Genomic DNA, 26,696 nt, shown 5'->3' on the forward strand with positions numbered 1-26,696 from the left:
CCATTTCTCAGACAGACTAATGTGAAGCTGTATATAATACATCTCACAATCGAAACAATTGCTACAATCAGTTCTTCCTAACACTATTTTCGAATTATGTGTAAAACTTTTAAAAATATATGACCCTTCCAGGATTCGAACATGGGACCTCTTTCACTGCAATTGTATGTGCTATTCGTTACACCATGGAATGCCTGATGGATGCCGCGTCTCTGCTGAGTGCCTTCTACACAGGAAATGAGCACTAACTTTTACCAAGTCCAATTTTGTTGTGCTTTGGGTTGTAGCTCATGACTGATGATCTACAATATAGTTATAATATAGGAACCTATTTGCAAAAGTTCTACAGTTCCTTAGTTTTGAGCAAGTTTAATGATGTTGCAGAAAAAAAAAGCCTATCATTGCACACATTGCCACTCTGAATGGGTGGAGCATAAATGCATCAACCTTCGCAAGGCTTCCACTATTAGCACTCACAAAATTCATTTCTATTATTAATTAAAAGTTGTAATTGCATTTTTAATCTCTACATAGCTACAATCTTTGCAGTAGAAGTATGTCAAAGCCTCATAACTTCGGATAACACTCCTATAACACTCCTAGCCTGTGATGTCACCAGAACATCAGCCAATAACACAGCGTTTTTGATCACGTGACCTAGTCTTGATGCTTAATTACTTTTAAGCTTTAATTACATAAAAGTAACATATTTTGCCAGAATATTGTCTGTAAATGCTATTTAAATGTTATAATCAGTCAAAATAATAACTATCTAAACCATCTTTTTAATGTAAGAAAATAGCCTATAGTTGTACAAGCCAATTTCAAAAGGTTCCTCAATGACGAAATCCTAGTAAGTCAATGCAAAGGACAAGTTTTTGCCTCGTCAAGTAAAATTATCTGGGCGGGGTAGCCAAGCGGGCTGAGACATCTTGTCATTTGTTCCATCCCACTGATCATATCCAAAATGCACAACTCTTAGTGTTCATGCTGTAGGAGCAGAACTTATACCTGTATTACTGGGCAATTTGGTTCTTCACTAATATTTTGATCTGGAAGATGGATGACAATGTACTATACCTTGTTAGTTGACACTAGTTATGAAATTCGTTTATTTTACCAATTTATTGCAGAGACTAGCTGTTTACTGGACTGTTGTAGCCATATTAACCAATTTCTGGGTTACATGGAGACATAATTTGGTGTTTACCCCCCCCCCCCCCCGCCCCCCCCCCCCCCACACACACAAAAACACATTCTTGTTTCTTACCTGGCACCCTTAAGGTGACTGGAATATCTAACTGGGCAACTGGTATGTCAAGCAGTTCATCAGTCTTCTTACCAATGCTTGATTTTCTAGGCTTGAGGTAGTGAGGATTATTTTCTTGTTCCAATTTTCGTGCCCTTCGTGACTAGAACATATAATGAAGAAAATCTTAGTATTTTACTGTAACAATGAGGTTTTTTATTTTGTTAAACAATTTCTAACATAAGTTAAAGGCTCATCCCATTATTGGAAAATTATGCTCAATTAATTAAATAACAAAGAGTCAAAATAAGGGTAAGCCAGGAAGTAATGATCTACTATATGTTTCTGTTGCACAGGTTCATATCGAGCTTCTATTAAAAGTAACAACTCCCCGAACAGTGGAGACACAGGGTCATTGAAATGCACATAAACAAGACAGAGAACATTGTTAGCTTTCAGACTAATCTTTACTCTCTTTCACACACACACACACACACACACACACACACACACACACACACACACTTGCATGGCTACATTGTGCCAGCTGACTACATTGTGCTGACACTGTAATTCTGCAGTTCGACTGGAGTGACAGGTTGTGTCGGGTGGACAGGGTGAGGGGAGAAAATTGGCAAGAGGAGACAAAGGAGAGTCAGGGAAAGGTGGAAGGTGACTGGGTGGGAGAGGTATTGGTAGCATGGGATAGTAATGATGGAGAAGAAGCAGAAGGTGGGGGGGGGGGGGGGGCAAGAATGTGGCACCAGCACTGGTGAATTTGTTATGGCCACATGCAGGAGTAGTAGTATGCAGTATACAGCAACATGGAGGAGCGGTTTGGAAGGGGGAGATAGAAATGAGGAAAGGGAGAGTGCAAGAGAAGAGGGTGTGGCTCCAGGATGGTTGAAGTTAAGCTCCTGGAGCATGGGTGGAGGTGAGTGTGGGGCAGACAGCTAACAGAGATTGCAGCCAGGAGGATTACTGGATTTAAGGAAAAAAGTATTTGTCAGAAAGATGTGCAAGTGACTCTGTACCTCTACTATTCACTGAATTGTTACCTTTACTCCTTAATTATTTATGACATCATATTTACAATGAAATAATGTATAAACTTCCTCTGAATGAACTTTGGTCTGTAGGCAATTTAACCACGACTGGTCACAAAGTACAAGTAAAAAGCAACTTTGTTTCAAGATCAGTTTTTGGTACTTAATAACAGTAGCTTCATATACATTAGGTATTAAATTATGAAGTGGTTTCTTTGACAGTGTTGTGAGAGTTCCAGGGAAAATAAATTGTTGTTCTGCATTACATGATAGTTTAAATTGAACTGTGTGACACAAAGTCCTGCTGACTGAGGTCAGAGTTGTTACACAATTTAGGAATGGTCGGAAGTTGAAACCTGAAGAAATGTACAATCAAAAAAGGAAGAGTATAAATGAAGCAGTAATGAATGAAAGAAATGTCAGCTCATGTGAAATGATCACAATGTACAAACAAATTTGCATGATGGAACTCTATCCAGAAGTCTGTTAACTTACCATAGATGATTTTTAAAAAATCAAGTGAAGACTACTGATGCACAAGACATTCTTAGATGAGCTACACATATCTTTCCTGAATTTTTCTCTTTCTTTGGTTGGTGAAAGTGTGTCGAAACATCTCAGCTATAGCAAAATTAGTGCACCAGTGGTTCCCTGGCAAATGAGTGGACTATATAAAGCTCACAGAATGGACGGAGTACTGATATTTCTGATGTAGAACTACACTGATGAAAATGCCTTTCTTGTCCGAATTGTTATTGGTGATGAGACATCAGTGTCCCATTTCACCCCACTGAGTAAATATAAATCGCTGTCGTGGAAAAAAAAAAACCACACACACACACACACACACACACACACACACACACACACACACACACACACTGTAAATGCGTTCGCTTTATGCTTTCCATGCTGAAAGGACTAAGATCAGTAGACTGATATTGTGACACCTGAAAAAATAACAATGAGCAGTCCACAATCTTTGGCATGGATTGTTTTCTTGTATTATTGGGCTTCTTAGTGTCAATTCCTGATGTCACACTGCTGCTGCAACAAAGGAGTTGTTACATGAATTTGAATGAAAAATTTATCACCTATCTTACAGTCTGGATATTTCTTCTTGTGATTTTTATCGCTTCATAAAGCTCAAAGAGCTTCTGAGTGGGAAATGGTTTGGCAGTGATGCTAAACTGAAGAATACATTGAAAATTTGGTTTAATCAACTGGCAGTAGCCAACTACCATGTGGCTGAAACTTGTGGGCAATTAGCACAAATACTTAAAATAATGGAGTAGATTATGCAGATAAATAAAGCAAGTTTCAGTTTTGTGACATGCTTTTTGTTAATATAATATATATTGTTTTGAAATTATTGGAATCAAATGTTCATTACTTCCTGGATTACCTTTGTACTTTGACTGAGTAATGTATATAGACTGGAAACAAGAGTTGTGTGAACATTTACAATACCTCTAACATCTGCATGTGATTCATAAAGTGCAGGAAAGAGGGGCAAGGGTACAAAGGATGTGATAAATGGATATAAACTGATAGGGAAGATGGTGATGTTAGATAACAGGAAGAGTAAAGGAATTGATGGGGAACTGAACTGGCTGACTCAAAGTTAAAGTTAAAGTTTTAACAAGGAACACTACCCAACCATTTTCATTTAATCTTTAGTCTGTCATTACACTTGTCATTCAGAGGTTCCCCCCCCCCCCCCCCCCCCCTAGAACCCATGGATTTTCTGCTCTTCGGCTTGTTTCAATACATAAATAGAATCAACAATCATCTGGACCCCTACTGAATCTCAACTGCAAAATTTTTTAGAAGATTGTACCTCATTTTTTGAGATAAAAATTACTTTAGTGTTTCTTGAAATGCCCCACTTCCATAGAGGTTAAATCCACTAACAACAGCCACTCATGTCTAAGAAACATTTATGGCCTCATAAGACAGCAAATAGATTCTTTCCAGTTGTTATGTCTTTCTTCTGCATTTTTTCCAAATTCTGTGATATCCTCAAAATGTTATTTTTATAGTGCATATGCAAAAGACCTAAAATGCCGAATATTGGCCCACGGCTTAACCAGCTTAACTTTATCATCAATTACACTCCTTTGGTTATCAGGAGTTAATGAGCTAACATGTTTGCCTAAAAATCATGCTAATTACAAAACATCAGCAATTTCAGATTTTGTCAACATTATTAATTTGTAAACACACGTCTGATTACTGACTTCCTGATACTGTAGATCGAAAAGATTTATAAATAAGAGAAGTATCCCTACAGCCAATGACAAAAATATGTTGGCTAATTTTAGTTTTAATTATTCTCAACTTACAAAAGAACCTTGTTGAAAGGCATTTAAAGTCGGTCTGTGGTGAGTTAGAAAGGAACACAACTTTCAAAGTACCAAGGCCTATGTCCACAGATATGGGGAAATGTACTGCAGATGATGTAGTATAATTTATTATAAGTCAGAAAATTTACCTGGCTATATCTAAATTTCAGGCCTGAGAGTTCACTTCATGAATCAGTGATTGTTTTCAATGACTGACTGTGAACTTTTAACTAATTTCATGAACTGTGTCAATCTTTCATAATGATCATGAGAAACTGTGACAATAGGGTCAGACTGTGAACTGTGTTGTTTCCAACAGTTATTTACTATGCACATCAGATTTGTATTGATGCGACTGTTGGACTTCAAGGACAGTGTTTTCAGAACTTTATTCAGTGTCTATGTTAATTATATATATTTGCCACACGTGAACTTTTGTGAATAGTTTCGCAGTGTTAGGTTACTGCACTCAATCTAATACATTATTGGACATCTATCTTTGTAGTACGTGGCTATTTGGTTAACTGAACTATAATTATAGCTCACTATTAGCAGTAAATTGTCACTGCCAAAACCACCACCACCACCAACTTTTCAGCCAGTTTTGATGGAAGTGCAGCTACCACGGACATACTTGTACAGGTAACTGCTACAATGCAGCCTGAACTCTTACACTTCACGTGAAACACATCAGTTAAGAGTTCAATTTGTCTGTATTCAACTGCCACAATTGCCCCACCAGGCAGATTCACAAGTAATTTTTCATGTTGCTCACTCCACTCTTTGTATGACTGACTCATCTTGGAAACAACAAGGGATTTATATCTTGCCAGACAATATTACCCAAGTATGGGAGCACTGGGTAATACCTCAGGCAGAGCTAAGATTTTACTAAGGTTATTCCCAAAAATGAGGGCCATATTACCCACGATTCTAACCAAATCATACAGAGTAACTTATCGTCAAACTAACCTCTGTAATCTCTTTGTACGTAATATGTCTCTCCTGAACTCTTTTCTGAGACATATTATACATATACCAACATTTCTACAACAAAATGTGTGCTAAGTACTTTCTTACCTAATCAAACCCCATCACTGGGCAGGAAGATTTCATTAAAAGTGCAATAATTTGTGAGGTGGGTCATTTTATATACTAATTACTACACTACCACTTTATCAACCCCAGCTGTCAGTCTCACGGAGAACGACTAAAATTAATAACTTTTTAAATCGTTGTTTATGTTCTTGTTACAATTTTACTTTCTGTATCCAGTTGTTCTATCCTGCTACATAAACTGACGAGCCAAAATATTTTGAGCACCGCCTCACCAGTATGCTGGTCCATCTTTGGAACACTGTGCAGCAGCAATTCTGCATTCCATGGATTCGACAAAACCTTAATAGGTTTTAGGAGGTATGTGGCATCAGATATCACTGCACCGGTCATGCAATTCCTGTACATTTTGGACAAGTGGTTTGTGAGCACAGAGCTGGTGTCTAATAGTGTACCATATATGTTCTATAGTGTTCAGATCAGGCAAATTTGATGGTCAAGGCATCAATGTGACATCACTATCATACTTCTCTAACGACTGCAGCACAATTCAGGCCTTTTGGCATGGGCGTAACATGCTGGAAGATGCCTTGACCATTGGGGGGACATCAAGCATGAAGAGATTAGGCAGTACACAATAATTTTCCCATATTCCACAGCTGTCGTGGTGCCTGCTGTAACTATCACATGTTCCACGGAAGCTCAGCTGAATGTCATTAATAGCCCACAACTGCCCCTACCAGACTGCATCTGTGGTGCAGTCCATGTTTCAGGCATGTGTTTGCGTGGATAATGACATATCCAGACACAAATGTCAGCCTGGTGTAACAGGAAATGTGACTCATCCGACCCAGGTACACAGTGCAATCACAGTGCTCTCATACCCACTGAAACTGTAATTGATGTCATTGGGTAAACATCGGAATAAGTAGAAGTCATCTGCTGTGCAGCTCTGTCTTCAACAATGTACGCTGAATGGTATCCTCCAAAACGCTCGAGCCTACACCAGCATCGTAATCTGTCACCCCATCTGCAACAGGTTGCCACCTATCCTGCTTTACAAAGAGGGCAAGCCTCCAACCTCTGCAGTCCATGATGAAGCATGGACATCCAACTCCTTGTTGCCTACTCACGGTTTCACCATCCTTCAACCACTTTCCACAGATGCCTTTATCAGTAGCACGCAAACAGTTAACCAGCTTTGCATTTTCAGAGATGCTCGTTACTAGGCAGCAGGCCATAAGAACATGCCCTTTGTCAAAGTCAGTTATGTCACTTAAGTTCCCCAATTCTTCACCTTTATCATCAGTACAGTGATACCCCATTCATCTCTGCTCTACTTACATACTTTCCTTAATGATTCATGTGTCCACACCACCACCAGGCGGCATTCAGTATCACGCAGCGGGGAGGGGTGTGGGGTGGGGAGGGGTCACCAGTCTTAAGGTTTATATCAGCTCAGTATTCTATGGCCAACGGATCAGGAGGTGCAAGAGGTGCAAGAGAAAGGTCATGTGTTCACCTCTCACATCAGTCTGGGCAAAGATGATTGTGACTTTCATTCTCTTGCTCAAGAGCAGATGGCTTATTCCGGTTGCCTCTGTTCTCTACTATTTCATCTTCACATAAACCTCTGTTACCCATGAGATGGGCATTTTACATAATTATGCCTTTCTTGGAGGGTCCCAATGTAGCTCATGCTCTTCAATAAACACAGACTTCTTTTGACTGTGTATGTATCTCAATCACTTCTGACACAATCATCTATTCCATCCTACTCACATTCCACTCAGTGTCCTCTACACACTGATCAACTTTTCTAATTGGTAAAGTGAAAAGTGACTTGTAAACATGGATGTATGGACCCAGTTTTTACAGACACCAAAAAATATTCAATCAAAAACATCTCTGCAACCATATATTTCGTGCACACACTGCCAGTTCAACAAGTAGAATTTCCTCTACAGTAAGTGCTTGGGTTACATCATTCACCTATGCTCAAGCTATGCTATCTTTGTTTTTATTTATCTTCCTACCACCTCTCTTCATTGTTGCTATGTACTGCCCATTTTTCATTTCTTCCCTCTTCTAAATTCTGCAGCTAATAATTTTTTACATCCGTTTTCTTCTACTCGTGCTAGTATTTCCACTCGTTGCTGCTTCCATTACTGTTCACTTTAGTATAACCTACCACATACCCTCAGTCTTTCATTTTTGATCTCATACTTACTGTAGTTCTCTCTGCCATTCACCAGTTTTTGAAACCTTTCTCTCATGGTGGCACATCACAGTCATTTGCCTCTTCTCCTGTTCCTCTGTACACTCCTTATTCTTCCCTAATCCTTGAATTATACAGTTTCCTCCAACATTTCCTCTCTTTCAGTATACAAAGATTCCTTGTTCTGAAATCTGGTGTTCCGAAAATTTTTACATTGCCATCAGTCTGCTGACATTTGGTATGTACTTTTTTGCCTTTTTATTTGATTTAAAAATATTTGTATAGTATACCACTGTTCACCATTTTCTAATTATCTTGGACAGAAATACTACATTTTGTAGCTGTGTCAATTTGCCAGTTTTACTTTACTGTTTGAGCTGCTAATTTCAGGAATAATATGTATGCAGGAATGATGATTACATGTATCAACTGTTTATTACTGGTAGATAATTACTGCAGAATTAAATGAGAGCAATGTGAAATACTTTCAATTTTGCACAGAGTTGTAATGTTAAAGGACCAATTTACAAAGATATTTTAAATATGTTAAATTCATAGAAACTGAACAGAAATATAAATACCTTTTGCAGTTCTTCTTCTGTCGGTTCTTTCTGAGGGCGAATGACTTTTGTATAGCTTTCTGATAAATTATCAGATTTAACAAAGATATCAGTAACTTTTACAAAACCTTCATCATTTTCATCGTCACCACTTCCCGATGATTCTGATGGTGGATCATTGATCCAAACATCTAGGTCAAGTCTGTAATGAGAAGCAATGAACTGTGCAAAATTGCAATTGGAATAGCTGGATGTGATACAAGACTTCAACAGTGTGCAACAGAAGGCAGACACAATACATTTACAAATGAAATTAATCTTATGCAGCAATTACTGTGTTCCCTCAACGGCAACAACAGAATTCATTACAGCGCCTTCTATAAATTTCTACTTAATATGCATAGTGGAAGATGAAAAATGAAAATCTCTGCGAACAAGGCAGGAAAACAAAATTTTCCTGGCATGTCGAGGAAAAGCAGTAATGGCAGTGATGTAAAGTGTCATTCTGATGACATAGTACAAACCATACATTGAATATTGCACTGGTATTTGACATAGTGAAAGTATTGTATGGTGTTTTGAGCATTTAACTGGGCTTGTTAACATTGTAGGCACGCCAGGGTGACACTGGCGATATAATGTGTGCAGTTGAGTAAGCTGTGAGCCTGCTGGAGGATAGACTGTTCTTCCACCCTACCTTGGTAGCAGTGACATTCATAAACAATTGCTGTGTTGACCAGTAGAAGGCTACTATCAAAATACACTGCCAAGTAACATAAATATAACCGCCTGTCAAAAGCCCGAGCCTCTTGCAGCATGGACCACTGCGAGACTTGCAAAAAAAAGAGAGAAAGTACCGACAGGGATGTGGAGCCATGCAGGCTATAGTGCTGTGGGCAGCTGTGCTAGGTTTCTTGGTTGAAGATTCCCACAGATTCTTGATTGAGTTGAAATCCAGGGAGTCTGGTAGCCAGGGGAGTAAAGTGAACTAATCCTGGTGTTCTTTGAACCACGCACATACATAGCAAGCTGGTTGATACATTGCATTGACATGCCGGGAGATGGTATCATGCTGAGAAAAAACAAACAACATATAGGCCGGACATGGTTCCCAAGCATAAACGCATACTTGTGTTGATCTGTTGTGCCTTCCAGAATGATGAGATCACTCAGGGAATGCCATGAAAACATTTCCCAGCCCATACCGCCATGTCCGGCCTTGACCATCAAAGGCCATCTGTCCGATGGAGCATAAAACACGATTCATATGGAAAGGCCACATGTTGCTATTAAGTGGATGACCAGTTGCAGTACTGGGGTGCAAATGCCAGCCTTTGTTGCTGATGGACAGCAGTCAGCATGGGTGCACAAACTAAGCAACTGCTATGGAGGCCCATACACAGAAACATTTGCTAAACAGTTGTTGATGAGCTCAGATGGATAGAGCGTATGCCATCTAAGCAGGAGATCCCGGGTTCGAGTCCCAGTCGGGGCACACATCTTCAACATGTCCCCTATGAAGTATATCAACGCCTCTTTGCAGCTAGGGTGTCCATTTAATCATAATTTCAGTCAGTCTTGTTGTTATACAGTTCTGCATAAAGGAAAATAGACAGGGACTTCTTTGTGTGTGTGTGTGTGTGTGTGTGTGTGTGTGTGTGTGTGTGTGTGTGTGTGTGTGTGTGGACAAAAGAGAAACTGATCACTGTCCAAAAACAGCTAGTGGTTTCATTTGCAATAGTTGACCACTGGAGCTGCAGTGATGTTGGGCCAACTCTGGCAATAGCTGTGATACTTCTGGAATCCCATGGAAATCCTAATATTCCTGTGCTTTCCAAAGGATATTATCTGGGTAATTTGTCCTTGGCTGAGGATGAATGTCAGACAATAAAGGGTTTGAATATAACTAAGCAGAAGACAGATAAGTCTACTTGCAGCGTGCTTGTCGCCTTATGCCTTAGCAACAGATATTAGGCATCGCTTGCCTGAGCTACCATAAAGCTTGGTCTGTTGAGACTGGGGTCAATTTTCCACAAAGAAAGCATAAGCAAAGAAGATCTACTTCCACATCTGTATACACACTCAGCAAGTCACTGTATGGTGCGTGGTGGACAGTACCTTGCGCCACTACTAGCCATTTTCTGTCCTGTTCCACTTTCAAATAGAGCGAGAGTAAAACGACCACCTATGTGCCTCTATACAAGCCCTACTTTCTCTTATCTTTGTTTTCCTTACACAAAATGTACATTGGCAGCAGCAGCATTATTCTGCAGTCAGCTGCAAATGCTGTTTCTGTAAGTTTTCTCAATGGTGTTCCACAAAAAGAAGAGCGACTTTCCTCCAGGAATTCCCATTTGAGGTCGCCAAGCATCTCCGTAATACTTTTGTATTGATTGAATCTACTGGTAACAAATCTAGCAACCTGCCTCTGAACTGCTTCAGTTTCTTTCCTTAATCCGAACTGGTGGAGATCCCAAATACTAAAGCAATATTGAAGTCCGGGTTGCACTAGTGTTCTACATGCAGTCTTGTTTTCAGATGACCCAAACTTTTCTAAAATTCTCCCAATAAACCAAATTCAACCATTTGCCTTCTCTACTACAAACCTTACATGCTTTTTCCATTTCATATCATTCTGCAAATTATATATTTAATCGACGTGACTATGTCAAGTAGTACATTACTAATTGTGAATTCAAACATTACTGGATTGTTTTCCCTACTCATCTGCACTGACCTACATTTTTCATTTAGAGCTAGCTGCCATTCAGCACACATGTGCTCATTCCATCTCCTATCACTTTGCAACACTATGCCTAAATATTTAATCACATGACTGTGTGTGACAAGCAGCAAACAACCAATACTGAATTTGAGCATTACAGAATTGTTTTTGCTGCTAATCTACATACATGTACCTTCTTCCTCATTTAGAGCAAGCTGCCATTCATCACACAAAATAGAAATACTATCCAAGGCACCTTATATCCCCTTACAGTCACTCAATGATGACAGTTTCCTGTAAACTACATTGCCATCAACAAACAGCTGCAGATTGCCGTTCATCCTATCCATCAGACTGTTTACGTATACAGAGATCAAGAGCAGTCCTATCACAGTTCTCTGGGGCATTTCTCGATATAACCATGTCTCTGGCAAACACTCACCCTCTAGGGCCTACTAAAGAAGTCTTCAAGTCACTTACCTATATGGCAACCTATTCCAAATGCTCAATCACGGTTCACAGGATATTGCACATGGAAAGGAGAAGCAGAATTCTGCATGAGTGATGCTTTTTAAATCCATGCCCATTTATGTCTCAAGGACATTTATTATTTTTTAACTTGGAACATGCTCAATAAGACTGCAGCCAACCAATATTAAGCACACTGGTCTCTAATTTTGCAGGTCTGTTCATTTACCCTTCTTATATACAAAAGTCACCTGCACTTTATTCCAATCACTTGAGACTTCGTATTGGGCGAGAAATTTGTGATAAATGCAGGCTAAGTAAGGGGCTAATGCTGAAGAGTACTCTGCAAAATTGAAATGGGATTCCATTCGGACGTGGCAAACTATTTGTTTTAAGTAAGTCTGCAGGCTTTTGTGGCCGTTGTCACTGAAGTTAAAATCTTCTGGGTTATTAGGCTGTGTCATGTTTCTTCTAAAATGTTCGACGTTTCGACCCCCTCTGCTTGGATCTTCCTCAGGATCTTTTGGTGTCCACTACTGCTAGAACTCTTTCACTTGCTTCTCAGTTCGAGAGGTGCTTATTACTACACATCATCCATACTGAAGTTTGTGTGATGGTCAGACAATGGTATGTCTGTACAATTCTGCTGGATGCATGAATTTTTAAACATGAAATTTAAAATTTCAGCATTTCTTGACAGTATAGAAGCCTTCCACCGATTTACTGATTTTGCACAGGACCAGAATTTTCTCAGGTTCCAGACAAGCTCTTTCGCTAAGCTATGATGGTGGTTGCATTGTATGCTTTGGTATTTACCTTTTTATAGATGCACGTATTTATGATCTGTTGGCATTTCCGCGTCTTTTCTGAATTGAGAGTACAACAATCTCTGCTTCCTCACTATTTTTTAAATTTTCTTATTAAATTAAAGTGGCTCTTTTTCATCATTAACCCACTTATTCAGTACCTACTTCTCTAGAATTTAATTTACAAGCAATTTAAACATTGTACAGAATTCCTTTATGATCATCATATTGGAACTAAATTGTGTCTGTTCATTGTCTAAGTAGGGTGCTAACAACTGCTTATCGGCTCGTTTCAATATAAAAACTCCTCTTGCCATATTGATAGCTTTATTAACTTCAGTAACCATCATCACTATGATGACATCATGAACACTAATCCCACTCTCTACACTATCTTCACTTCCTCCAGTCACAGGTATGAATTTAGGATGGCGTCAGAACACAAGCAAAAGCCATCACTGGTGCCATCGTAAGCAACAACTTAGAGATGACTGCACCCTGTGCCCTCAATAGCCACAAGCAGGATCTCCTTCACATCTCGGAGGGGGCTATATAACACACCTAACATTGGAGCTCCTAGTCATTATCAAATCCCTCCCCACATGTGCTAGCTTGGTCTCTGGTGAAGGATCAGCCACTTGTGGACTCAAAGGGTGTACATGCAAGACCTAACAGGTGGCCCCCACCCTTATTCTTTGCCTCGAGTGACAGGAATGCGGCATAGCCAGTGCCCACACAGCGTATCATTCACCATCATTATTGTCAAAGTCACTTGAAAATACTGCCACCTCACACTTCTTTACAGGTCTAATGATGTCACTGGCATTGGAATCACCATCAAAACTATAAAAACATTCATTCACACAATCATCCAGATATTCATTCTCACTAGGAACATCTGAATAATCATTGTCATAAACACTGGAAGTATTTCAGATTCATTCATTTGCTTCTATTTTCTGAATAGGGACATCTCTAAAAGCAGGTTGGACTTCCAAGACGCAAACAGTAACTATTTGGAATAACAAAATACAATCAAGATGCTAAATAAGCGAAAAGGACACTAATGCAAATAACTTTGATACATCGACTACTGGTGTGAACACCTAAATAGACAAAGTAGTTAACATATATAGCAACAGATGACATCTCAGACAGTGTTTAGAAAACAAGAGTTATCTCGCGATTCATCCATAACAGATGGTGTGTGAAATATAAGTAAACTCGGGTTCCATCTGAAATGTGTTAATGTAACTTCAACAGTACCCTAGGGGTGTGTTGTAAGGCATTACCATTCATGATGTACAGGATGTTTATAATGAAAGTCCATATGTGCGCGCATCTGATAAATCCTTTCTTAAGGAGTTACATAGGCTTATCACTAATGTTCCATCTGCTATATTTAACAACATACATTTTCAAAAATTTCTTGAAATGACGTCATCCTGCTTTGATGTGTACTCTGAGCCTGTGTCCAACGCTTTGATCTACTTTGCTGAAAATTCTTGAAGTGTGTTGTATTTGGTCAAATCCATTATGGATATTCTCCCTCACAAAATCAATATTAACTGCAGGAGTTGAATACATCGAGGATATTAAATGACCCAACAAGTGAAAATCCACTGGATTCAAATCTAGTGATTGGGCAGTCCATGAAATGAATTACCTTGATCAATGCATTGATTCAGAAATTGGTTAACTTAGATACAGACATGTTCGAGAGTAAAGTGCAGGGGCTCATAATTGTAGATAGACCACATCTTTTGGCTGATGCCTAAAATTACACTATCAAATAAAGGCAGCATCTCATTTCTGAGAAACCAGAAGAAAGTTTGCCCTGTAATATGTTGTGAGAAGAAATAGGTACCATTGAAATGACTACACACATTGGTGCTGAACAAAAGACAATCACATAAACGAAATACAAATGCCAATAACAGCTACAAAGAAGAATGTGTAAAATGCAAGTCTGGCGTGTGTGGCACAATTAGAGGTCACTATATGGAATTCATTTTGAAAATCACTAATGAAGTATTTTTTTCTGACGCCTGTTCATCAGGACTTTTCCAAAAGTTCTGATGTCAGGAACACATCCCAACATTTATGGACACCAATTTATAAACAATTTGTATATACAGGGTGATTATAATTAAAGTTAAACTTCCAAAACACTGTAGAAATAACACCACTGGTCAGAATGACATCAAATTGCAACAAAATATTATCAGAGAAGGGGGAAAACGTATGGCAAAAAAAAAAAAAAAAAAAAAAAAAAAAAAAAAAAAAAAAAAACCAGTGTGAAAATTGATCTATAAACTGTGCTGTATGTGTCAGAAAACGTAAATGAAAACACCGATCATGCGCACGACCCATTTAAGCTGGTATAAACACGCCGGGTACACTGCTTTTCCTCCTTTTGCGTCTGCGAAGTTCGCCATGACTGTCTCAATACAGGATCGTGCTCTGCTTGTAAATCTGTATTACAAGAATGAAGACTGTGCACACGTCGCTCTGCAGAAATTCCGGACACTGAAGGGTTGAAAAAAGGCATTGGTCAGATGACTGTTGTGCATTTGGAGAAAATGATTCAGAAATTCGGAAAGATGGGTTCTTTTGGTGTGTAACCTGGTAGAGGAAGGAAATGAACTGAATTGACGTCAGTGGAAGCAGTGGCCACAGCAATGCAGGAGGAAATGAGCGGTGGTGTGCAAACGTGTAGTGCATGGAGAATTGTCCGAACACTGGACATACCCATGAGCATGGTGCATAAAATCCTACAAAACATCCTTATTTGCTATCCATTCTAAATTACTCATGTGCACGAGTAGCTTCTTGTTGACCTGCCAGCAAGAGAGGCCTTTGCTTTAGAATTTCTTGCTTGCATGGAAGTGGACAATGATTGGTCGTGGAAGATTTTGTGGACAGACGAAGCCCACTTGCATCTGACAGGATATGTGAACACACAGAATTGTCAAATACGGTAACAGAAAATCCACACGCAAATCAACCAGTAGCACTTCATCCTGAAAAGGTCACAGTGTGGTGCAGGTTTACGGCATCATTTACCATAGGGCCACATTTTTTCGAAGAGACAGGTACTTCCGGTCCTCTTACCTGTACCGTCATTGGTAAGCGCTATGAGTGTCTTTTGCACAACCACGTCATTCCAGCTGTCCAACAGTGTGTATGTGAGGGTGGGATCATTTTCAAGCAAGGTGGCGCACCTCTGCACATTGCAAATCCAGTTGAGCAGCTGCTGAAGCCAGAAAATTATCAGCTGCCATTTCCCTACAGCCTGGCCGTCCCAATCACCTTATTTTAATCCGTGTGACTTCTGGCTGTGAGGCTATCTGAAAGATGTGTTCCAATTGAAAATTTAGCTGCATTGGCAGAATGCATTGTGCAACACAGTCTGAACATAACCCCGGAAACACTTCGATCAGTTGTGGAAAATGCTGTTTCTTGATTTCAACTTGTTGCATAAAATGGCGGACAGCATACTGACCTTGTTTTCTACCAGTCACATGGAAATTGATAATCCAATTTGATTTTGATTGATGATGCTTTTTATGCAGTTTTTGGCCTCAGGACAATTAAAAACTGATTTTTCTCATCTGATGTGATATGACCTTGCCGTGGTGGATGGGCTTAGATAACTCACAGCATCACATCTGTACACCCACGCACACTGAGTAGTGCAGTTTGTTTAACGTCAAACATACACTTTAGGCATTGCTGTATAATTCATTTGTCATCAAATTATGATGCTTACAATGCCAGCTATTGCTACATTTTGTAACTGTTTATTTTTCTTCTGCCATATGTTTTCCCCCTTCTCCGATAATATTCCGTTGCAATTTGACATCATTATGACCAGTGGTGTTATTTCTACAGCAATGAACGTCGGCCGAATAACCCGAGACAGAAGCCAATAGGCAGTTTGTCAACAAGTGGCCACGAAAGCCTCAACAATTTTGTATTTCTACAGCAGTTTGAAAGTTTAACTGTAATTATAATCACCCTGTATAATCAGCTGGAGAATGTCAGAAGCTCTGTGAGGATGATACTTTTGTACAAATGAAAGATGCAAAGTCAGAACACTGTAGCAAAAGACAAGAAGCCTGCAGGGAATCAATGCTTGGTGCTGGGACTAGCAGTTGATTGTAAATCTAAAAAAAGGTAATGTATTGCACAGAAATAGGCCAAATGATCCATTACTGTTTGATTATACTAATGGAGCTAAATCACTAGAAATGTTAACAGCTATAAAGTATCTACAAGTACGCATTATGCATCTCAAGTGACCTGAAGGGCAAAAGCAACATAAAACCAATTTTAGCAAAAGTGGATCCCAGACTGGAATTAACTGCAAGAAGCCTAAGGAAACACAATTCGTACACGAAAAGAACTGGCTTGCAAAACACTCATTAAACAGATTCTTTAGTGTTGTTCATCAGTCTTATTTGGACAGAGTTAACCAAAAGTCAGGAATGACTTGACAGAAATCCACTGTGGCTGGGCCAACTGGCCTGGGCTCGCCAACAGAGGATTGATGAGTACGAACAATGAGAAATGGACAAGTGGACGTGTCACTACAGATTAAGTCCAAAGGTAGAGAGACAAAATCTGAGATATACTGTGTCGCTGTGTGGTGGAACTTAAAGGGTGGCCATGAACTCTAATTTGCTGATGGAATGGTGTGGGGCACTGCAGCTCGCTACACAATTGCTTGCAGATGTACCAGCTCCACCTAGTGGCCAAGATACAGCTCCATGCTCTGCAGCAGGTTTTCAAAGTTTTTACAGTACAGAATAGAAAGGGGTTAAAAGATTAGAAAATTTTATTAAAACTCATTCACCTTGTTACAAGCAAAGTGCAGTCACACCAGAGGCAGAGACAGAACTAGGGAATAAGCAGTATGTCACAAGTTGGTCAGGCCTCAGCGAGTTGTAACACCGTGCCAACACACACACACACACACACACACACACACAGAGAGAGAGAGAGAGAGAGAGAGAGAGAGAGAGAGAGAGAGAGAGAGAGAGAGAGAGCGCTCAACAGAAAATAGCACGGGTCAGAAAACCAATGCAAACGCACCATGCATATTCGTTAGCTCGTAAGGGGTATTGAAAGAAACTGTACCTATTTCATAAGAATCAGTATCAGATAATCTACACAGCAGTTAAGAGCCTGTTCTGCAAATGTAGCAGAATAAGGAGGACACATGTGGTGATTATGAACCGAGCATCGTGTCATAGCCTCGCGTTAGCTTGCTTTAAATACTTGAGCTCTCCAACTCTCAAGACTTGATCATAGGGACTGATGGCATTCACAGTAATAGCACTCGATTCCACAATTACGATACTGTGGTGAATCTATGCCCTTGATACTCCAGAACAGTCTACAAACCAGCCAAAGATGTACCTGAGATGAAGGTCTTCGCCTGATGAACTTTATACTGTTTGCTGCCTCCCAATGCTGATGGAGAAGCTGACTGCCTTATGACAACAAAACATCACGGAGTGCTGACAGCACTGAACTTCAGCACCGAACTTGGCAGCAGGGGCTTGTGGGGTCCACATTTCTGTTCAACATCTAGGCACCTCCGAATGGTGAAATCTACCTGGCTGGTAGATCGACTGACCACACGACTTCCACCAATACCACATTGCAGATGAGTCATTGAGGACCAACACAGAATTGGTTGGTTGGTTTTGGGGGAGGAGACCAGACAGCGAGGTCATCGGTCTCATCGGATTAGGGAAGGAAGTGGAAAGAAGTCGGCCGTGCCCTTTCAAAGGAACCATCCCGGAATTTGCCTGGAGCGATTTAGGGAAATCACGGAAAACCAAAATCAGGATGGCCGGATGCGGGATTGAACCGTCATCCTCCCGAATGCGAGTCCAGTGTGCTAGCCACTGCGCCACCTCGCTCGGTGCCAACACAGAAATCAGAGTGGGATTGACCATGCTCCAGCAGCTAGTACGAGACCCTTCGTGCTGGACCATAGACACGGCAGCAGCGCACCGTGGTGCGAGATCATTCACTCTTAGCTTGGGTCTACAGACGATGAGCTGACTTGGCATCTGTCAGCGGGAATTCAACACGCAACTGAATGAGGCATCAGCTACAAGGTCAGTGAGGAATAAGATGACTGTAAACAAGGTTAATAAATAAATGAACTTTGACAATGTTTTACTAGTGTCAGACACACTTCACAGATAACCAACTGCTATCCCGACTTCGTGCAGAGGAGTCTCCGCTCGGCCCTCTGTATATTTGCCAGACCTCAATACCAGAAGGCTGGAACCATTGTCTGATAAGGTTAATGGTAGAGATGGAGAAGACCCAAAGAAGAACAGTACATTTTGTCACATGTTACTTTACTGAGTGCAAGAACATTATGGAGATGCGCATGAAGTTCCAGTGACAGATCCTACAACAAAGGCATATATTGTGTGTGTGTGTGTGTGTGTGTGTGTGTGTGTGTGTGTGTGTGTGTGAGAGAGAGAGAGAGAGAGAGAGAGAGAGAGAGAGAGAGAGAGAGAGAGAGAATAAATTTTCATACCCGTCTGGTACTTGAACTTTTCTCTGAGCCTTTGGTGCAACAGGGTTTAGTTCTCCAATAAATAAAGCTGCTACTTCACCAGCTATGTCTAAATCTCCTTTGTTCACAAGCTTCTCTATGTAAAGCACCAACTGTAGAGCTGAGCTGGAGCGTTCTTGAACTTCCAAATCTGCACTGGAAACAAACTGGGGGAGATTACTGGCAATCATTTTGCAAACCTGTAAACAGAAGAAAATAATCATTTAACATGCACAGAAGAAACTAAGTCTCTGACAAGTTATTTACAGCAGAAAGGAACTTCAGTGCATGAATAGTTGTAACATTTTAGAATGAGCAACACATTTACAAGAGGAATATAAATAAAATTTCCAGTCTCAGAACCACATTTTTTTGCTTCCTGAAACAAAACATCTACTGCAACAACATGAGCCTAGGCAGATAGAACTGATGCTGTAAAGTGGATCACTTACAGCAATATGCTTACCCGCCATTGCACTATGGCACTCACTGGGTGTTGTGATCCACCTGCTGATCAAACCTGAATGGTTACCATAACCACGGAAAGTTTGGCACGCACCATATGTGACTTCTACAACCACAACAGTGCAAGAAACCTGTCTGGCCAGGCTGGGCAACTGTCGAGGTGGCGAGTCATCAAGTCCTCAATAGTCACAGTAACAACCTCTGCCACAAAGTTGCTGCTGTACTGCTGACATCCTGACAGAATCTGCTGCCAAGGGGGCCCAGTCGCCTCCTGATGGGCTGAGGGTGAAATTGAGAACCCTCCTAGCCAACTGGGGCACACACCAGTTTCAGTTATTGCCAGCCAGCCAACTGGTCTGAGGTTTGCTCCCTGGATGTCTGAGACAGTCAATTGGAATGACTGGACAGGACTCTAGGACTCAGTGTCCCGCACGCAGTGGGTCATATCAGCTACCACGTACAGTAAGTGCCGATGTTGCTCGGCCACGGCTGGAACCAATGGCTATGCAATGCTTCACTGACAGGGTCCGTGCATCGTGGCCTGCCTTCCATCACCAACTGATGCGGGGCTGAGTTGTACGGGGTGTAACAAAGGGGTTATAAAGCGTCCAAGTGATTTCTGACTCATCCTTGACCCACCATTCTCCACCAGGCAGGTCTACTGTCAAGCCAGATCCATAATTTGGTATACGCACAAAGACATCCCACCCCCACCACCCCCATAGTAAACAAGAGTCAAAATATCAGTGGTTGTCTAATGTATCACCAGATTATATTCCTGTAATTTGTTTGAAGACAAACTTTATTAAACATAAAAATGAACAAAATATTGATAAACCTATAATAGTCACACACCAAGAATAAAACCATCCATATCCACAACATCAAAAAGCATTCAAATGCAAGCTCTGCACACACAATGCTACTTAATGTATGTAGTTACAACAAAGAATTTAACGCCACAATGACACCCCCCCCCCACCCCACCCCCAAACTTGTACACACCAATTAACAAGCATAATCTGATATATACAATCATAAATATTATAAAATAGACAAGGGATAACATTAACCTACTACAAATATAATCCACTACATGGAATGACATTATACAAAACAGAAACTTGTGTAAAATATTTTTGACACCATACTGACAAAGGTCACAAAAATGGAGCTATTGCTTAGTTAGATAAGGAAGGAAGATTAGGTTTTATTGTCCCACTGATGACAAGGACATTAGAGATGCAGCACACACACAGATTGGGAAGAGAATTCGGCCATGCCCTTTTCAAAGGGACAGTCTAGCATTTGCCTTAACAATTTAGGGAAAGCATGGAGAACCTAAATCCGAGTATCTGGATCGGAACTTTAACCTAAGTGTTCTCCTGGATGTAATGCTACTGTCTCAATACTGCACAAAAATTGGAGTAAGTAGTAAGATCCTTATTTAGGAACCAACTTGGCACATGCTTGATTGAACTGAAGACCATCTACATCAGGATAGTTGGTTACGAACTTGAATACTGCACATTTGGAATACAAGTAGTGTCTTAAACATAGCACCACCTACTCTATACTTGCAGCAGGTTCCATTCACTCATTGCACTTACTGTATGTAATAAAACATGCAGCTGTAGAAATGGCACCACCACAAATACAGAAAGATACAGTACAAAAAGGGAATAAATACCTATGCAGAGCATTATACACTTTCACACTACACTGCAACACATTTCTTCTAATACTTTACTTTATTCCTTCAACTTGTTTTTCCTTTCTGCATTGTGCAATATTGCATGCCTTTTGTTCTCTTTAATGTATCTCCTTTCCTTCATTTGTAGTGAGTTGTGAGTATCCCTCCCCCTTTTCCCGTTCTTCCCTCTATCTTTAGCCACTTCAGCATAAAAACTATCTTTCCCAACTGTGAATACTCAAACGGGTGCTCGATTTGTAAAAAATGAGCTTCCAGTACTGTAACCCAGGGTGTGCTTTCAAAATTTAAAACTTCTTAAAGTGTTACTTTAAAGCTTTTCTGAGAATTTTAAAAGTGTGAATACAACACTTGTTTTACATCATTTCTCCCACAGCAAAAGTTCTATTGAACCACGTCTCAAAGTCTGCGGTTCTCATTTTTGTTGTTGGAGGTACTGGTATGGCACACCGGTGTGTAGCACTGGTGTGTACAGTAACAAATCAAGGGCTGACACAAACCTTTCCACATCTTTCACTAACTTGCACACTGTCTAATATTCAGTGCTGTGCACATTTCAGTGTTTGGCATTTGCTCTTCCTGCAGAAAAAATGATTATGTTAAATGGCACACTGCTACATACACTACAGAAATGTGGGAAAGCTGGAATCGTACCTCAAGCAGTCTCTCTTAACTTGTTGATTAAATATTCTTAATTTTATTTCAGTGTTTTATAATCAGTGCTTTAGAACTTTGTTTCTAATGACTAGTAATTAGACTTTTCTACCAAAGAATTTTCATTATAAACTGCTCAAAAAAGTTTAACACCACTTTCATGACTTGCACTGTTTGTGATTTTTGATGGAAAATATCTTTCTCAATACTCTCTTGTTCACAGCAAATTGTTATTTACAGGCTCATGTATATGGAGCTAAATGCAAACTTCAATTTTCAGCACAGCACAGTAATATTGGGTACTGTTCACTGACACGTGCAGGATTTGTCTGATGCCCGATGACGATCACGACGAGCGTGGAGGCGTCCAGGGTTCAAAGCAAATATCACAAATGCAGGTTCAGACAGGAAGTGGATCAATCTTGTTTTGAATTGGTATTATTTACAGATATTACACGTCTCTCCTAGCTATCAGGGGTAATTTGATGACTGTGAAGTGTCAGGACAAGATGACCCAATCTATTGTCCAGACTTACAGTCAACATTTTGGCAATGGGTTCGCCTTTTAAGACGATAATGCACAAGCATACTGCACCGACCCTATGAAAACCCTCCTCCAACAGATGGGAAGCAACAACTGAATGGAATAGCCTGCAGTATCTGCTGAAACAACACCAATCACGCACGCTTGGGGCCAGTTGAATCTTGCAGTGAATAACTGATACAGCCCCCCACCCGGTCACATACTGGATGACCTCTCAACAGCTGAATGGAATAGCATGCAGTTTCTGTTGAAACAACACTAATCACGCATGCTTGGGACCAGTTGAATCTTGCAGTGAATAATTGATACAGCCCCCACCCAGTCACACACTGGAGGACCTCTCAAAAGCTGCTGTCAAGCAATGGAACAAGTTTGAGCAGTAATGTCTCAAACTCCTTGCTACTGGCCTGCCAAGAAATATCGCAGCATTTTACATTGCATGGGATGAAGCAACACCATACTGAATGTCATCCAGTAGCAGATTTTGATTTTACAGATGAGCAAATATGAACACTTTCAGGCTACTATTTTCTTTAATTCCAAAGCTAAGGTGTATTCTTAACACCCTGCTCCCCTCAAACCCAAGTCCACACACACATGTGCAGATACACAGGTGGCTGTTTTTTTAAGTAGTGTATTTCACAAAATTCTGATTAAAGCAGCTTTTGATAACATGGTGAAAATTACCTTAGATATTCTTTCCACATCTTTCTTCTGTTCTGCCTGCACAAAAATACTTGCAAAAAGTTTTAATATATTCTGAACATACACAGCCTGAATATGTCCTGGTAATCCAAAAACTCTGCTTCGTATCATTGCCTCCAAAGTACTCTGCTGATCTCTTAAGTACCTGCAACAATGGGAATATATGTAATTAGCAATAAATTTTATATTTAATTACACTGAATGGAAATTATCCTTTAATGTAAGTAGAATGTTTTGAATAATTAAGCAATAGATACATTCAAAAACTGAAGTTTGCTCAGTGATTAATATAGAGATACATATAACTTGGAGAAATAGGAGCAGAAAGAGGAGGGCAAACAAATGGATCCAGGTTGTCAGGTGGATGGAAGGTGATGGACAAATCAAGTTCTTTAGTGGGTGCCAAGAGTCAGCAAGGGACGAGACGACAAACCAATGGAAGGTGGGTAGAAGGCATTACAAAATGCGCAGGAGCAAAGCCTACTATACAACGATTCTTTCTTGGCTGTCAAGTGTCTGATCTTTTTGGTAAAATGTGTTTCTCTACATGGTAGTTTCTACATCTGTATCACATCCACGTTTATCAGGGATTAAGCGAAATTTACGTTGAAAACAAACTAAGAATGAAACTGAAACAAATGTGTAAGGGTGAATGGCGAAGTTAGGGGTGAGAGTGATAGACTATATCACAAGTTGCGAACTGAATGTTCCGCATTGAAATAAAAACTTCATTCTAGCTTAAAAATAATTCTGAGCATGTTTTAACTGATGTAGATGTGAATCAGCCAGACATAGCAACAGCCATGATCAAGATGGAGATGTATTCATCTGAAGTAAAGAAAGATAGGGTAGCTTTAAATAAACCAATAGCAGTACTGGAGGCTAATGTTAAGAAGAAATTATAAACAATGTTATTGTTTCTAAACATGTAACAAGAATGAGTTGCAAACTATATTCATTTGATGCCTTTACTTGGAATTCAGGAATGAAAGGTTTAAATAGTGGTGGGTATCTGTGCCTGTAGATTTTTAACAGGGTTGTAAGGATAGACTTCCAAGTGGTACTAGTGATGAAAATAAAATAAAACTTTTACAATTTGTGTTAGATGGTGAGAATCTGTCACTGGAGAATCAAGTTGATGACAGTTTTGAAAAATACAATGATTCTGAAAAAAACACTTCTGTAAAGTTATTGAGGAAAAGCAAAGGAGCGTAGGGTCCAAAATGAGTTTTTGAATGGTTCAGTATACAGAATTCTTTATGGAAGAAATTGAAAAGTCAATGCATTTTAATAGAGTCTTACGTACATTAACAATCATTTCTACTCTACAAATGAGGTAAAATGACAATATTCAATAGGATTTGATTAATGAACCAAAGGAAGACATGTACAGCTTCATATAATATACAGAAAGGATGGATGTGCTACATTTTATAAGAATGGCAGGCAGAAATTGCAAAGAGAAATGTATGGGAACACGAATATAAATGCGCCTGAGACTGAAAAATACAGAAAGAATTAAGAAAAGTATAATGGGCAGCATAGGCCGTCGCACATCAAGCAAGAAAGTAAAGCTTTAGGCACCAGAAATAATGTAAAGCATGACAGTAACTGCGAAAACTTTATTCCAGGAGACAGAAGGAAACAAGCAGTAATCTCACCAGAGGCCATGCTGGAAAGAGTTAGGCCAGAAATGCAGCACAGACTAACTGAGTTCAGACAGCAAAGACACACAGAATTATTTTCTATAGCTAGAATTTTGAATAGTTGAATAGAGAACATTTTAACAACAATATTACGAAAAGGATAGTTGCTACCCACCATACAAGGGAGATGCTGAGTTCCAGATAGACACAACAAAAAGACTGTCACAAAGTCAGCTATTGGCCAACATGGCCTTTGTCAAAAATAGATGAAACACACACACACACACACACACACACACACACACACACACACGTGCGCGCAAACGCAATTCACACACAACTGCAGTCTCTGGCAGCCGCAGTTGGGTTTGAGAGAGAGAGAGAGAGAGAGAGAGAGAGAGAGAGAGAGAGAGAGAGTTGGGTTTGAGAGAGAGAGAGAGAGAGAGAGAGAGAGAGAGAGAGTTGCGTTTGTGTGTGTGTGTGTGTGTGTGTGTGTGTGTGTGTGTACTATTTTCGACAAAGACCTTGTTGGGCTGATAGCATAATTTGTGACAGTCTTTTTGTTGTGCCTATCTGCGACTCAGCATCTCCACTATGTGGTGAGTAGCAACTATCCTTTTCATAACACTGTTACAATCCATCCCGGATTTTCCACTGTTGGACATTTTAATAAGAATTTTATGTTAATCATGGAAAAAGTACAATAGGAGGAAAAATAATATGTTCATAGAAGATCACATTGTTAGTTAATTTAACACTCAAATGCTATCCTCATCTCTCTGAGACACACACCAACTTCTTCGTCTAATGGCAAGTGCGGCTGTAGGGATTTGGTGGTCTCCCCCTACCTACCTTCCTGACCCAGTAGGCACCGAACAACAGTGTAGTGCCAGCCATTGTTAAGTGAAGGTTGTCACTCTCAGCAGCCTTTGTCTCTCTCAAGCACAACAACAGCAAATTTGTAAACGTTTTTGATCAATCTAGATTTTTTGGAAATTTGCAAATTTGTGGCAAGCTTCCATGGGACCAAACTGCTGAGTATCAGTCCCTAGTCTTACACACTACTGAATCTAACTTAAAGCTACGGACAACACACACATCCATGCCCGAGGGAGGACTAACCTCCTATGGAGAAGGGGAGCCGTGCGAACCGTGACAAGGCCCCTAGACCACGCAGTTACCCAGCGTGGCGCTATAGTTTTGTTCTTAACTGTATTTTGGTTTTATTCTAATTATTTCAGAATAAAATTAGTACCATTCAAACAAATTGTTATTTTTCTTACTTCTGAAATGAAAGTGGTCATGATAAGAAGCCTGTGTATGTCTTAGATACAATTACAGCAAATTTGAAACTATTTTTGCTCAATGTATAATTTTATGCTTAATTCTATTTACATGCTTTTACTCTGATTATTTTAGTAAAATATGAGCTAATTATTAGTTTCTTCCATTACAGAAGCAGAATGGTACTACAGAAACATTTTTTTGACTTGAATAATCCAGCTGAATAGCAAGAATCCACCAAATAATATTTGATGGTATGGACAAGGATGAAGTGCAGCCTGGAGCATCTTCATACAATTTGGAAGAGGAAGATTGTGACACCGATGCATCAAAGAACTCGGCAGAGTGGGAGGAAGACTTGCAAACAGAGCAGAACAGCACAGATCTGAGCTCTGCTGATGTGGGGGGAGGAGGGGGAGGAGTGTGAGATTTGATGGTAGGGAAAGTACACTAGACAGGAGAGCAGCAGACCATTTAACAGCTATTCATAATTTCCTTTGAAAAGTTTGTAAACAACTGCAGAGCTTGTTGTCTTCAGTCCTGAGACTGGTTTGATGCAGCTCTCCATGCTACTCTATCCTGTGCAAGCTTCTTCATCTCCCAGTACTTACTGCAACCTACATCCTTC

At 40.0% G+C, this 26,696-nt stretch overlaps 1 protein-coding gene across 3 annotated transcripts in view; it reads right to left on the reverse strand.

The window, feature by feature from the left end:
* The window catches only part of LOC126248173 (AP-3 complex subunit delta-1), a 507,526-nt gene that overhangs the window by 289,845 nt on the left and 190,985 nt on the right, over positions 1-26,696 (reverse strand). For all 3 annotated transcript variants that reach the window (XM_049948943.1, XM_049948941.1, XM_049948942.1), the window contains exons 15-18: positions 23,121-23,283; positions 19,042-19,259; positions 8,496-8,676; positions 1,271-1,412 (exon numbers count right to left, since the gene is read on the reverse strand). In XM_049948943.1, the coding sequence (XP_049804900.1) occupies positions 1,271-1,412; positions 8,496-8,676; positions 19,042-19,259; positions 23,121-23,283 (704 nt within the window). The remainder of the gene's footprint in view (positions 1-1,270; positions 1,413-8,495; positions 8,677-19,041; positions 19,260-23,120; positions 23,284-26,696) is intronic.

The sequence above is a fragment of the Schistocerca nitens genome, chromosome 3 (genome assembly GCF_023898315.1).
Source record: "Schistocerca nitens isolate TAMUIC-IGC-003100 chromosome 3, iqSchNite1.1, whole genome shotgun sequence".
Classification (NCBI taxonomy): domain Eukaryota; kingdom Metazoa; phylum Arthropoda; class Insecta; order Orthoptera; family Acrididae; genus Schistocerca; species Schistocerca nitens.